Source organism: Pelophylax lessonae (assembly GCF_965119305.1).
Source record: "Pelophylax lessonae genome assembly, chromosome: 2".
Taxonomy (NCBI): Eukaryota; Metazoa; Chordata; class Amphibia; order Anura; family Ranidae; genus Pelophylax; species Pelophylax lessonae.
Genome location: NC_138769.1, coordinates 467,169,606 through 467,185,727, shown reverse-complemented (window position 1 = coordinate 467,185,727; position 16,122 = coordinate 467,169,606). Strand labels below are relative to the sequence as shown.

The following is a 16,122-nucleotide window of genomic DNA, read 5'->3' as shown; positions in this document are numbered from 1 at the left end:
AGAAGTTGGTTGTCATAACAATTCTCACTGCTAGTAAATTGTTAAACGTCACAGTTTACTATGTTCTATACAGAAACCAACAAGATTGTAGCAAAAAAAAAAACAAAAAAAAAAACAGGCTTTTGCATAAACTGCAATTTTCATTAATGGACATTTTTTTTTATTTTTTTTGAAAATTGGACACTTATACAGATTGCATTTATTAATGCTTAAATATTAATATTTGTTGTATAGTTTTATTATGCTCATGTTTAAAATTCAGATTAATACCATGCGCCCTGTACTTGTTTTTCTTTTCAGTACACATTTTGGAACTTTGTACCGAAGAATTTATTTGAACAGTTCAGAAGAATAGCAAATTTTTATTTTCTTATTATTTTCCTTGTACAGGTAAGTTAAAAATGCAACGCGTGATAGCAGTTCAGAATACTTTTAGATGGTATTCACTGAATAGGATGTCTGTGTATATATATATATATATATATATATATATAATATATATATGTGTGTGTGTGTGTGTGTGTGTGTGTATATGTATATGTATATGTATATGTATATATATATATATATATATATATATATATAATTACATAAATCCAAAACTGGTATTGAGGCACTCACGGGTCTTGCAGAGGAGGAAGGCCAAAAGCAGTGTTTTTATTGTCAACGTCTCGATGACTTGCTTGCTTTGTTGGTGCTACATTAGACTGATTTTTCTGTGTGGTGTTCTGGGAGTCCAGACCCTTTCTCTTTAATGGAAACCTCACTTAGTTTCCATACGTACTCCTTCTATTTGGGGTGGCATGTTCTTTTCCTAGTGGTGTTAGTCTTGGGGTTTTCATCATCATTCCTCCTCTGAAACGAATTATATTTCTGAATCCTCTTGTTTCTTCTTTCCGGTTGTGTAGTATTGATTTATATTATGTTCCCTTGTTTTTTGTGTATCCACTGTCATGTTATGCCTTTTAGGTGCTATGCTGGAATGATTCTTCTGGGTGGTGTTCTGGGTGTCCAGACCCTTTTTCATATGGGTTTCCATACGTCTCCTTCTGTTTGGGATAACTCATTTTTTTTCCTCCTTAGTGGTGTTAGTCTTGGGGTTCTCACCATCATTCCTCCTCTGCAACTATTCATGTATCTGAGTCCTCTGGTATCTGGCTGTGGAGCATTCATTTATTTTAAGTATATTTGTATGTATTTCTATCTTTGTGCACTGTTTATTGTCATATGTTGGGTACTAATTACACTCCTACAATTTTTTACTTTTGGCACACGTAGGGTGTTTGGCCTTGGGTAGTATTTTTGTGGCTATCTGATGATTTTTATTTGTTACTATTTTGTCCTAACATATCACTTGTTGTTTTATTATTTTTTTCATGGGGGTCCATGTCTGCCTGGTGTTTGCCATATGCTATGGCGGCTATCTTGTGAATTTTTGGTATATGAATTGTTTCATTTTTTCTTCAAGTTGCCATTTTTATGTAGGAGCTATTTTTTTATAGCTTGATTTAAGCTAGGATTTTGTATATTTTGCTTTTTGATGAACTATTTGTTTTTGCTCCTTGTGAGATCTTTCTTTTGACACCACTAGCACTTTCACTGCACTTCCTCCCATGGTCACTGGTCCCAGCACCATCTCTTCAGGCTCTGCCAGGCCGCCTGGCTGCAGCAGCCCCTTTCACTAGCCCTCCTGGCTACATCTCACAGTCCTCCCAGACTGCACACTCACCAGCCCACCCGGCTGACTTCTCCTGGACGTGCTCACTGGCTTCTGCTGTCCTCACTCTTGCTTCCATGTCTCTAGACATGGCCCACTCCCTGCCAACCCATTTGCTGGGGATTGGCTGGGGCCCTCCTCAATACTCCAGGCAGCTCCTCCTAACCTCCCTCCAATTCTTCTGGAAGCTTCCCCAAGGTTCCAGCAAGTAGGGAAAGGTACCAAAGATGCTGCCTAATGAGTCATCCAGCCTCCCCGAGTCATTCACCCTGACACAGATTCAACCCAAAGAAATGTCCTTGATAAGCGTGGATGAAAAAGCAACAGTTCAAAATCTTTCTCGTGCATCAACAAAAAAGACTTCACAGAGAAGGGAAGAAATGTGAAGATCCTCAGCATGGGAAACCACCACCAGGCACCCGCACACACTGATCCTTACCAGATCGCATTGACCCTCATCACAAAGGTCAAAAAACGCCCATGGTACAAGCACTGGAAAGCCGGGATCATTCACTCCTCCTCCTTTGAAATCTTCCACCAAACAGGCAACTTTCTGCTGCTCACAGAGCTCCCCGAGTACATGTAATAGGCGATTCCTAGGAGCCACAGGAAGGCGAAACACAATAAGATCCGAGATTTCCTCCTCATTGCTCTTCAATAGCACCGGGCAGGGAATAGTGACAGCTTCTGTCACTATTCCCTGCCCGGTGCTATTGAAGAGCAATGAGGAGGAAATCTCGGATCTTATTGTGTTTCGCCTTCCTGTGGCTCCTAGGAATCGCCTATTACATGTACTCGGGGAGCTCTGTGAGCAGCAGAAAGTTGCCTGTTTGGTGGAAGATTTCAAAGGAGGAGGAGTGAATGATCCCGGCTTTCCAGTGCTTGTACCATGGGCGTTTTTTGACCTTTGTGATGAGGGTCAATGCGATCTGGTAAGGATCAGTGTGTGCGGGTGCCTGGTGGTGGTTTCCCATGCTGAGGATCTTCACATTTCTTCCCTTCTCTGTGAAGTCTTTTTTGTTGATGCACGAGAAAGATTTTGAACTGTTGCATTTTCATCCACGCTTATCAAGGACATTTCTTTGATTTTAGCTACCAGATTAGCGCCACATTTGTATTTTTTATTATTATTGATCTTTCTGTTCCAAAGATTTGTGTTGGCTGCTTTTCGCTTATTTATTATTTTTATTATATTTTAGCGCAGCAATTACATGTTTTACAGATTCAACCCAATCTGGCTTTTAGCCAGGCCAAATTTTACCTACACTACAACTAACACTAGCACAGTTAGGTAGAGGGTGCTACAACTATATATTTAGGTGATATTTTTTTCCCAATCGCTCCATTTTTACCTTACTAATAGTATCAATGTTCTCATGATGGACTTTATTCTGGGTATACCATTATTTATTTTAAATTGGAGATGCTTTTAATCTAATCCAAATATAAAAACCTGTTGCTGGAGATATTTTAGAGCCAGTCTTATTAATTTAAATATCTTAAATTGAACCTATCCTTTGTCACTGGGGGATTCAGAAGGACTGAACCTGCCCAACATGGCCAGTGTTGGGCAATTCAGAAGGAACTTGGCACTTTCACATGGGATAGGGGGAGTGAACCTCATGCTGTCCCATACCCCTAAGTGTTGGGTATTTCACTTATCTCCCTTGTTGGAATGGAGCAGTAGGAAAACAAGGAAAGATAAGTACATGCTGTTGGGGGCACATGAAGGTTATAAAGTCCTTTTTACTTTTCCCTGCATTGGCAATGTGTCTTAAGTTGTCCAAAGCCTGTGGACAAGACTTTTAAAATAATCCATGCATCTATATTCCTGAATACTGTATATCCAAGGGAATAGTGTGTTTTTTCTGTAGTAAGTGGATTTTTTTTCCTTTTTGCAATAAATAGATCTTTGTGGACCTTGAGCCATGAATAAATCTATAGATGTCAGTATGCATATCTCTTGTTAATGATTCCAGTAAAACAGGTGTTGTCTCCTAATTTTCCATTTTATTAAGCATGAATGCTGGAACATGCAAGATCATTATCTACCGGTAGTTGTCTTTTTAAGTAACTGTTCAATAAACAATAAAGTGATTGTTTTTCATTGTTCCTTGCTGGACCAGCCTGTGAGCTGTAATTATCGTCTCTGAGGGTTTGTTGCATATTTCCAGAATTTTAGGGTGTCTTGTGATAGTTTTAAGCTGACAGTACATGAAGCGAAATTCGGTGGGTCCAACAGGGAATTTTAATCCATGTATGGGCACCCTGGTTGTACAAAAGTCAATCTACCGGTCGACTTGTGTACAACCAGCCTGCTGGGTTTTTCCTGACAAATCAGTGCCACCGGCTATATCAGGCAGCACTGATCAATGTATTGTATTCTGATGTCGGGGAAGGCTCCCCACCTTCAGAACACAATAGCACAGTGGGAAGGATACCCCCATCCACATCAAATGTTGGGAAAAACCTGACAGGCTGGTTGTACACAAGTCAATTTATAGATCGACTTGTGTACAACCAGCCTGCTGGGTTTTTCCTGACCAATCAGTGCCACCGGCTATATCAGGCAGCACTGATCAATGTATTGTATTCTGATGTCGGGGAAGGCTCCCCACCTTCAGAACACAATAGCACAGTGGGAAGGATACCCCCATCCACATCAAATGTTGGGAAAAACCTGACAGGCTGGTTGTACACAAGTCAATTTATAGATCGACTTGTGTACAACCAGCCTGCTGGGTTTTTCCTGACCAATCAGTGCCACCGGCTATATCAGGCAGCACTGATCAATGTATTGTATTCTGATGTCGGGGAAGGCTCCCCACCTTCAGAACACAATAGCACAGTGGGAAGGATACCCCCATCCACATCAAATGTTGGGAAAAACCTGACAGGCTGGTTGTACACAAGTCAATTTATAGATCGACTTGTGTACAACCAGCCTGCCCATACACTGATTGATACTCAGCAGTCCCTGCCAAACCAGGCCCAGTTTCAATCCATGTATAACCGACTTAAGCTAAATTACACTTCTCATCCATATGTAGGAGGTAACCCCATTCTCTGTACAACAACACACCAGAATTTCAGGCTGGGGGCCACCAGTGTGTTGCTGCATTAATGCAAGAAACGAAAAAGTGGTAGTTTCTCAAATCAATTATTACTAGCAAGAAAAAGGTGTACATATGTGACATAATAGTCTGAACAACACTAAAATTCCCCAGCACTGAATTCTGCTGAATGAAAGTCTGGGACATTTTTAGGGGATTTCCAGTGAATGCCCTTCTTCCTTGTACGTTATAGGTTGGATTGAGCAGCATTTTTGTTGTGTGTGTCTTTTATAATTAACATATTCCTTCATTACAGCTTCAAATTGTTTTTTTATTTATCTAACTATAATATGAATTAATTATATGTAACTGTGCTTTGCAGCTTATTATTGACACACCAACTAGTCCGATAACCAGTGGTCTACCACTTTTCTTTGTCATCACTGTGACTGCAATTAAACAGGTAACTAATATGTATCGCATTTTATTTCAGAATTACAATTTAAATGAATACGTGTTTAAAACTGACGGTCAACTTTTACATTGAAACAACTCCGTTATTTATTTCTGTGTAGGGCTATGAAGATTGGTTAAGGCACAAAGCTGACAATGCAATGAACCAATATTCTGTCCATGTCATCCAGCATGGTAAACTTGTCCGAAAACAAAGCCAGAAACTAAGAGTAAGTTCAAGTGCAGAAAACACATGCTTCATAATATGGTGTACTTTATTGCAACAATCACCACAGGTCTAATTTATAAAGATGGGAAGCAAGAAAAATATCTTTGTTTCCAGTTGCATATTAGGCCCTCAATAAATACAAGATGGTTGTCAGACTATCAAGGACTTTAATACAAAAGATGTCTCTATATATTTGCAGGATTCATTCAGTTAACCAAGTATGTTTATGAACCCCTAGAAATTAAAATACCTGTCCAATCAATTCTAATCAATAACTATTCTCAGTTGGCCAGGATTAGTCCTTAAAGTAGAACTAAAGGCACAACAATTTTTTTTTATTTTTTTTTTTGGATGGAGGGTTATAACACCATTCAGTTTTTTTTTTTGTTTTTTTTTTTTTGCCATTTGTGTCCAGTTGCGGAGATTTGCCTTTTCTTCTGTCCCATAGACAAAACAGGAAGTGATATGACATCCCTCCAAAGTGAAGGAATCCCCATTGGATGATTTTCCCTCTGTTAATCATCTGGTGCCAACCCAAAATTTGGGATTTTCATTTACTTTCACTTTTGGTAACGGTAAACAAGAGAAAAAGAGAGGCTGAATATCCCCAACAGTGGCATAGACAGCAATAAAACCCAACAAGTGTTCTAATCCATTTCCACTCTATCCAAAACTAAGAAAAAAAAAATTGCATTTAGTTACACTTTGATTGCTATAAGTCAATAGATATGCCATAATTTTTTGCAATCCAGTTGTTGCTGGTCATATTAGACATCAATCTTTTAATAGCTGATTTTTTTTAAAGTATAAAACTTTTTCAAAGTAAAAATCTGCCAGAGGTTAGAGCCCTCCCTTGTTCTATCTAAAAATGAAAAAAAAAAAAAAAAAAGTTTTGCCTATACAGTAGTTCTATTTACCATAGCTATTAGATATTTTGGTTCTTTACATCTTTACATTGTAGATGGTATGTATATCAAAAGAAATAAAATGATTTGGCTGGCACATTCCCTTTTGTTGAGGATTGGACGACAGTTATAATTAATGTAATTTTTTTTATAGCTTTGTAATTGTAAAAATATGCAAACTGTATTATTAGTAACAATATCACTAAACATGCAACAAATAGCAAATAATAAGATGTACCATGTACCGAGGCCAGTCATCATCAGTTAAATACTTATGTAAGGGAATGTGACTGTGTATTTACCATGGAAGATGGTAAATACAGCCTGGCCACAAAAAAATCTTTAAAAATTTACACTAAAGTAAAGTAATATATTCCTTCCAAAAATGATTACTCATCGATTAAAGGCTCAACTTTAACTCTGACCCTTATTTGTAAGAACAGGGGGATCTTTTAGTTAAATTCCCTTTGCAATCCCAGTGAAGTGCAGTCATTAACGTTTAATGGTTCTTGGTATATTATAGACTTATGTAAGTTACTTTACTTTCAAGGTTGGAGACATTGTAATGGTAAAAGAAGATGAAGTTTTTCCATGTGATATGATCTTGCTTTCCTCAAGTAGAGAAGATGGGACATGTTTTGTTACAACAGCAAGTCTGGATGGAGAATCCAGCCACAAAGTGAGTTCAAATGTCTACTTTTTAATGTAATATTAATTAGCACCATATGTAAAGAATGAAAAAAGTTACACAATACATTTTACATTACATGTAAACACCAGCCAATTTTGTTCTATAGTTGGTTGTGAAAGGTTAACAGGTTTTGTATTGCTATCTGTGTACGCTGCAGGATGTGAGTATCTATCACTTTTGTGCTGGTGACAACCTAATAAAAATGATTTTCTCTTCCATTGAGAATAATCATCAAGACAAAAAGTAATGGCATAGCTCCCAAGTGTCCCTGATTTCGAGGGACTGTCCCTGATTTGGAACAAAGTCACTCTTTCCTCCTCATTTGTCCCTCATTTTAGTCTGATCTATTTAGTTGTATATAAAATGCACATTTTATATTTCAGAAAGTGTTTCCCAGTGTTAAACCTTTCATCCAATTTCTAAATTGCTGCATTTGTAAATTCCAAAAGTCAATATAAAGGAATAGTAGTGGTAAAAAAGTATTTGTGGGTTTAACTAATCATTTTTTTGTATAATTCTCCTTTAAGAGGGCATGACAGGGGGTGTGTCCTATGCCAACATGTTTTTGCTAATAGGTGTCCTTCATTCCCAGTTGGGAGGTATGGTAATGGTGGATGCCCCCAGCAGGACACAGACAGCAAATAAAACACATGCCTGACGAAGGGGTCCTGTGCGGCTCCGAAATGTTGCACTATATTTTTCTGATGTGATCTTATCTGGAATAAAGTTTTTTGGACTGCTTTTGCAAGATCCTTGGTGTGCTGGCCGAATATGTATCTACTTGTAACTGATCCAGTTGCCAACTGGTGATCGCTTCAGCACCCATTACACACGAGCCAACAAACCAGGAAGGTATGCGATAGGACTATGAACTATACAGCAAATAAAATCCGACACTAGTTCTAACTCCTACCAACTCCAGCACTAGGAAAAGTTTTATATGGATTCTACTTTTAATACACTATACAAAAATGTGGGTCTATCTTACATCCTGTAAAGTGAAAATAACAAATCCTAGACCAACATAAAGCACAAATGCACATGTGACATTAAATAAATTAACTTTTACCCCCTTTGGCATCTTTAGTTTTTCTAGGCCTCATTTGCCTTTTTTAGCCACTTTTGTTGGGCTGCTGCTTTGTCTCCATTTTTGTCTCCATTTGATCTAATTTCTAATATAAATGAGAAGTAGATTAGTATATTTTTTTTTGGTGTGAACTCACCCTTGAATGCTGATAAACATAGTTTACAATTACAATATAGTCAAATATAGATTTTTCTGTTACATATTACTGCCCTCGGCCACAGTAGACACCTCCACACAATCTATTAAAACACTCAGGCATTCTCGCCATTATTCCTTTTTATTGCAGCTCGTAAAACGCTCATCTCTGAAGTCTCAAAACGCCCAACAAGCAAAATCCCATTCATTTCAATGGCCCCTGCTCACATTAGAGCGTTTTGTCGCCTGAAGCAAAACGCCTGAAGCTCAAAAAAGTACATGAGTTTTTTTTTGGCAGATTACAAGCGTATTTGTTAGATTTCAATGCCTTCCTCCAAACACCTGCGAAAAACACCAAAAAAAAAAAAAACGCCTGAAAAACGCCCCAAAAAATGCCTGAAAACTATACGCTCAGGAGTAAATGGAGCCTAAAGTGTACCTGTAGAAGAGCATGTTTAAAGTTTATGTATATGCATTATTTTTAGTTTTGGGTAAGAGTAAGGTAGAGATAGGCCCTCTGCCAAATTTTGATTGCAGTCTATTTATCTCCTGAGGGGGGTTTATTCCTCTATTTGGCCTGGTGGGGAATGGGCTGCCTCAGGTGCGAGGCACCTCAAAGCAGGAGAGACGCGAGCAGAAATGGAAAAAATCTGATTGTAAAAGCGCGTTCCTTCTGTGCTTAGGTGTGAGTGGGGTCTAACGTCTGTATATGTACACAATACTATATTACCTTTCAAAGAATGGTGAACTTTTGTGTTCTATCTTTATGTAAGGTGACCAAACATCTGAAATGTATATTTATTTATTTATTAAGTTCACTATTGAATACATATTTACCTGGAAATAAAATGTGTATAAAACTTACATTTCTTTTCCCCATACTAGACATATTTTTCTGTTCAAGATACAAAAGCGTTTTACCATGAGCAAGATATGGACACTCTGCATGCAACCATTGAATGTGAACAACCTCAGCCTGATCTTTACAAGTAAGAATAACCATTTCTAGGGAAGACAAGGTCATTCACCCGCATCACAGAAGCTTCACACCACATTGAAACAGTGTAGCTGTAGTTCGGCGCATTTGCACAGGAAGGTGTCGATTCCTATCCTTCAAGTAGAACCTCAACCAAAACTATTTGTTCTACTTTTGGATAGGGTGGAGAAGAGGAGTTTTTTTTTTTTCTGCCGCCTTGGTTTACAATTTGGAGATTCACCCTTTTTTTTTCTATTTTGTCTGTCCTTGTGTACAGTGTGTCAGACAGAAAATGATGAAAAATGTAAAATGTTATTATTACCAACATGGGGCTAGAATTCAAATCCCCCATTGCATACACCTATTCTGTTGACAACTGTCATTTTCCTTTTCTTATGAGGAGGTTTTCACATACTTCCTGCTGGGAATAGGAACTGCAAGAAAATCTCACCAATGGTGGCGCAGACGGCAATTAAAAAAAAAAAAAAACAAACACAAGAGGTCTAACCCTTCTCTAATTCATTCTAAGCTGAAAACATTTGGCTTGAATTACACTTAATCACTTAAGCCCCGGAAGATTTTACCCCCATTCCGACCAGGGGGTATTTTGCGATTCGGCACTACGTGACTTAAACGGACAATTGTGCGGTCGTGCGACGTTGTACCTAAACGAATTTGACGTCCTTTTTTTCCCACAAACAGAGCTTTCCTTGGGTGGTATTTGATCACCTGTGCGATTTTTTGATCATGCGCTATTAACAAAAAAAGAGCGAAAATTTCGCAAAAATAACAATATTTTTCACATTTTTTTATATGAAATTCCCCAAAAAAAAGGTAAAAATCAAATTTTTTTAACATTTTTGGCCAATTTGTTTTCTGCTACCTATGCTTGGTAAAAAAAAATCACAATAAGCGTATTTTGATTGGTTTGCGCAAAAGTTATTGCGTTTACTAACTAAGGGAAAGATTTTTGTCATTTTTGTTGTTTTTTTTTTTAACGAGTAATGGCGGCAATCTGCGATTTTTTTTTTTTTGTGCGGGACTGCGACATTGCGGCGGACAGATCGGACCCTTGACTGACATTTTTGACACTTTTGGGGGTACCAGTGACATTACTACTGTAATCAGTGCTATAAATATGCACTGTTACTGTAAAAATGACACTGGCAGGGAAGGGGTTAACTTTATTGGGGAAGGAGGGGTTAAGTATGTCCCTAGGGGCATGTTTCTAACTGTCATTGGACATGGCTACTGGTGTAAGAACAGAGATCAACGGTCCTACATAGTAGAACCATTTGATCTCCATTTTTACACAGGGGAGAATGACAGGCGGCTTTGTTTATATTAGCCTCCTGCCTTTCTCCCTTCACGGCGCACGATCGCGAGTGACCGGCGGACATCAGGTCCACCGGTCACACGCACTGACTTCTTAGGGAACAAGCCGGGGCGGGCGCTCGTCCGCTATTGGCTCACAAGCCAGTGACAGGCTAGTGACGTACCCATTTGCCTGGCCTTGGCTGACTGCCGCAGTATATGTATTTGCGGCGGTTGGCAACCGGTTAAAGTGCACCTGAGCCTAGACTTTGAAGAGCTTTAAACAACGCTAACTGCTGGTACTGGGAATTTATTAATTCCAAAGGCCCTCAAATTTCACAAATACAACTCTTAAGTTAGGTTTACGTCTAGAGGAAAATAAATTTAATCTCCAAATACTGAAAGGTTTCTTTACAGTATGAGCTGTGAAAATGTGGAATAGACTCCCTCCAGAGGTGGTTCTGGCCTACTCTGTAGATTGTTTTAAAAAAAGGTCTGGATTCTATCCTATATAAACATAATATAACTGGGTACTAACATTTATAGGTAAAATTGACCCAGGGAATATCTGATTGCCTCTCGGGTGATCAGGAAGGATTTTATTCCCCTGCTGGAGCAAATTGGATCATGCTTTGCTAAGATTTTTCACCTTCCTCTGGATCAACTATAGATATAGGATTGTGTATATGGGATTATGTGGTTGTGGTGTTTTTTTTTTTTGTTTTTTTTAATTAATGGTTGAACTGGATGGACTGTCTTTTTTTTCAACCTGACTAACTATGTAACTATGTTTCAGTCTAGTTCTAATAGCTTAGAAATACCTGCTGTGTGTTTATACTCGGTACGCAGTCTGGTAGGCTGCCAAAGATTCTGTATTTATAGGAAAAAGCTGTAATTTCAGTGTCCCTGTTGTGAACATTGAAGATGAATTTGGCCTTTTTGCACACAAGGCAATTACATATGTATCCTGTGTAAGGCCATGTTTTACTGGCATGGGGATGCACAGGTGTTGCAAGCATCCCCGTGCCATCAGTCTCATAGCTATCAATTCAAGATGCAGCAATTACATGTATGTATCCTGGGTGAGTCAAATTGGGACACAACCGCTATATCTGTGCAGCTGCAGTGTCCCAATAGATATAAATGGGACTGTCCACACGCATGCACACCTGTGCATCCCCGTGCTACAGAGGACATGTTTCAAAGTACTTTTACTACTCGTTTAGAATATGTACATATTGTATTGCTTATATTCTTGGCACTTTCAGCTTTTCCTTTTCTATGCTTTCAGTAGGAAAATCGGTTTTAGGAAAATCGGTTTTGCATTGGCTACTGTTTACGGAATACTTTTTTTTAGACATAAAATAAAAAATCAATAATAATAGTAATAATGATAAAGTTGTTGTTAGGACATTCAAATGATTGTATATAATTTTAACTTTGTTGTATGTGGCACTTTTATTTTTCAGGTTTGTTGGCAGAATAAATATTTATAATGGAACAGAAGACACTATTGCCAGGTTAGGGCTTGCTTAACACTTCTATAATTAAATTCTACAGTTCGAAAATTGTATTTTTTATATTTTTCAACTTATTATTTTTTTATGTGATTTTTTTTTTTTTTCAATATTATTCTTTAATTTTCAGGCCTCTAGGGTCTGAGAACCTGTTGCTTCGTGGCGCCACACTGAAAAACACAGAAAGGGTTTTTGGTAAGTCAAACCGAAAATTTGTTCAGTAAATTGACAATGTGTGCCTGGATACTTTGCCACCATTGTACACTACAGTATAATTAACAGGTATCCTTCTTCCAGAGAGGGAGTTCCTCTATTGGGGTCAGATATTGCCTCTGCTTTTTTCTTTATAATTGTACTTTGGTTAGGTTTCATTTAGAAATCCATTTAAATAAGTATACCAGTTAATTATCAAACATGCTTTTACCCTTCTATAACCTTGTTCACCCTGTAAATCATTAAATATTTTGTTATTAAATACCCATATTAAGGAAAAATAATAATCTTGCACTTTGCTCGTAACCAGCCCAATGTTTTTATCTAACCTCAGAAACATACATTGTGGTTATTGGCAGCACAACTTTTTTTTTTCAAAGTCTCAGTATTTAAGGGATTTGTGTTTTGTTGTATTCTTTTCTTTTGCTAGGGACATTTTTCCTTTATCACTTCCCATATATCCAGGTTCTTATGTTGAAAGTAAAATAAATAAGTATTCCGTATGGAGTGAAATGTTGTATAACTGTTTTTTTCCTCCCTAACAATACATTACAAATAGAAATTAGTCTTTGCACCATTGCTCCTAACCCACAAAAAAAAAGCTTGTACCTCTATGCTCAGACCATATGGCCTGCTCTTATAGTATCTCTGACATGAAAGGTGCTGGGACGTATTGATGGTTTACAACAGCTGACTGTCCATCTCTCTCAGTGGGGAGCGATCACGGGTGCCCGATGGCAATATCGACCACCGGCCCCGTGGATTGGCATCCCCGCTGCCTAGTGGGGGCGGAAGCGGGCCGCCGGTGGCGCGCACTCCCCCCCCCAGCACCACGCGTGCAACTGACGTAGGGCTAAGTTGGTTCACGCAGGAGAGCCAGTCTGCCGCAGTAAATGTGTAGCGGGTGGTCGGAAACCTGTTAAAGAAGACAGGAAGGAGATCGCCTGAAAATTACAGTTATTTCAGCAGGAGGTGAGGGGCAGGCACTGTCAGTTGCTGACAGGCAGGGAGAGAGGGTAATAGAGAAAAGAGGAGAGACAGTGGGATGGTGGAGGCATGTAAACTGACCACGGTGTCAGGGCTCAGCAGCCATGATAAACCGTGGTCAGTTTACAGGGGGGAGGGCAGAGCCAGGCAGGATCAGCCAAGTATTTCAGGTGATAGAAAGGGCTAAATGACACAGCACACGCCCAATTTATCAGTTTATTTGTTAAAAAAGTTTGAAATGTCCAATAAATTTTGTTCCACTTCATGATTGTGTCCCACTTGTTGTTGATTCTTCACAAAAAATTACAGTTTTATATCTTTATGTTTGAAGCCTGAAATGTAGCAAAAGGTTGCAAAGTTCAAGGGGGGCGAATACTTTCGCAAAGCACTGTACCTGTAGAGATTTCCCTTCTTTACAACCACCCTCTAAAATATATAGGAAGCTTTAGAATGACTGCCTGAATGTTCTTGTCCAGATTGGAGAAGCAATAGCTTTCAGCCTCACCAAAGTAGAGGCATTTTTATCATTTACACTGACTGCCAGTGCATGCTGGTACAGAGAATTCCGCAGTAGCTGGGTGGCTAGAGGTTACTGTTTCCTTTTGTACTGTATTTTTGCTGACAAACACAGATTAATATAGTAAAGGATTAGTAAGATTATGTTTCTTTGTCTATCTAAACCAATGTCAGCTTCCCAATTCAACAGAGAGCAGTAGAGAATTCCCTTTGTAAATGTCTAGTTTTGGATAGCCTATAAATCACTCTGTGATGAGGGTCTGTCCTTGGATGTATGGTGTTCAGTAGATTTTTCAGTTTGCTGGTCTCGAGTAACAATCTCCTTTTACTCTTCTTATCTAATTCTAGGTGTCGCTATATACACTGGAATGGAAACCAAGATGGCATTAAATTACCAATCCAAATCACAGAAAAGATCTGCTGTTGAAAAGTAAAGTGTTCTACTGCATTATTTATGACTGTTGTTGCATGTAACAATTTAGCAATGTTGCTGAAGATAACGCACCTCAATCTAAAGCTTGCTATACACTAGTAGAATTTTGTTCGAAAATTTTAACTTTTAAGAATGTTTGTTCAATTTTCTCATTGTTAGTGGGGGTCAACTTGACTTTTGTTTCATCAGCAGTGATAAGAAAATTCAAAGGAGTAGGATGGACATTTTTTTGAATGAATGAATGAATTTGTTACAGTGTAGGTGTTTTTTGTTCTGGAATGTCTGTTCACTTCAAAATCAAATGTTAAAGAAGTACAGCCAAAGCACTCCTTTGGATCACAGGAGAGCAGCACTCCTGTAACTCGTTTTCTTTAGAGAGCGGTCTGAAGTCCACTCTCTGCTGATGTCACAGAGTTTGTCTAGGCTCGGGCGTCATCATGACCATGGAGTCAGGATCCAGCCACATGCCTGGACCACCGGCACCCAGCTCAGCCTCTCAGCGAGCCGCTGAGAGCCTGAGATGGCCGCTCCCGCCCCTCCACAGCTCAGCACTCCAGTGAGTGAAGAGGGGGCAGAACAGAAATAGTCAGCAGCTCCCTGCTTGGAGAGCTATGATAACCGAGCGATCGGCGGTACTCAGTGTAAGAGAAGCCAGGGGACAGATGGAGCATCCAACCGATGCTGCATCCACCCCGGGGAGTATGATTAAAAAAACCCCATACAACGTTTTTTGAAGTGCTTTTGAATGACATTTGTCATTGAATGTGCTGAAGAGAATTTTTGTACAAATGTTCATACAAATAATGTATGGCCTGTATAAATGTAAATAATGTATAGCCAGCTATATAGATTGTGCACCAAAATAAAGACCTAGATCTGTAAGTAACCTTTCAATACATGCATTAAAATGGTTCTAAAGACATGCCCCCCCCCCCCCCCCGTTATACTTACCTGAGTGAGATCGCGATCCAACACTGTCCCCGAGAGCAGAGGCTTTCTGACTTTTTATTGGCTCAGACAAAACAGTGGGAGCCATTGGCTGTCAATCACTGCCAGTGAGGAGGGAGCGGGGCTGAGCCTCGCTCTGTGTGTCAATTGACACACAGAGCCGGCTCGGGGACAAGTATACACGAATGCCTCCGTGGGGACCCGAGAAGAGGAGGATTGGGTCTGCTTTGTGCAAAACCATTGCACAGAGCAGGTAAATATAACATGTTTGTTATATTTAAAAAAAAAAAAAAAACAAAAAACACAATCCTTTACAATCATTTAAAATGTCTGTGCCCACAAGGTCACCTGTGAAAAAAAACACACTTCATAAAAATAGAAAAAAACACCTATAGTTACTTTTTCTGCAGCCCTTGTGTTCAAATATTGTGCCTTTGCTGCTCCCCCACCACTGCAGGTATGCTACACTTTTGAGTGTGTTGAATACACTCTTGCGCATGCATCACGTTGCAGCTCCTTCTGCAAGATTGTAAATTCTGTTGTGTTTAAATTGAATGTAAAAATGATATCTGTATTTAATATTTTCTTCTCCATGGAGGCACAATATAGTATGTGTCTCTATGTACACTATGTAATATTACAGCCTTGGTCAGCAGTAATTCCTGGAAGCATAGGTGATCCCAGCCTATAGCATTAGGGTGTGCACCCCAAAGCTCAAACACACATGCCTTTTTTTGCAGCCTCAGCTGCAAGGGGCAGTGAATGAATTAGAAGTGCTCTGTACTGAGCAGCTTCTCGTTCATTTACAAACTGAAGCATTGTAAACACAGTTTGTGAAGTTTGTGTCTGTGAAGTTTTTGGTGTTCGTAGGTGGACACACGTGCATGCAATGTACACAAGAAACAAACTATCAACTTTTTTTAATAGACCAAAATATGTATAATCCGC

General features: G+C 39.0%; 1 protein-coding gene across 4 annotated transcripts in view; it reads left to right on the top strand.

The window, feature by feature from the left end:
* ATP11A (ATPase phospholipid transporting 11A) overlaps window positions 1-16,122 on the top strand; it is a 302,717-nt gene that overhangs the window by 171,481 nt on the left and 115,114 nt on the right. For all 4 annotated transcript variants that reach the window (XM_082245175.1, XM_082245178.1, XM_082245177.1 and 1 more), the window contains exons 3-10: window positions 301-390; window positions 5,153-5,233; window positions 5,346-5,453; window positions 6,908-7,036; window positions 9,156-9,259; window positions 12,030-12,080; window positions 12,208-12,272; window positions 14,142-14,223. In XM_082245175.1, coding sequence (XP_082101301.1) covers window positions 301-390; window positions 5,153-5,233; window positions 5,346-5,453; window positions 6,908-7,036; window positions 9,156-9,259; window positions 12,030-12,080; window positions 12,208-12,272; window positions 14,142-14,223 — 710 coding nt within the window. The remainder of the gene's footprint in view (window positions 1-300; window positions 391-5,152; window positions 5,234-5,345; window positions 5,454-6,907; window positions 7,037-9,155; window positions 9,260-12,029; window positions 12,081-12,207; window positions 12,273-14,141; window positions 14,224-16,122) is intronic.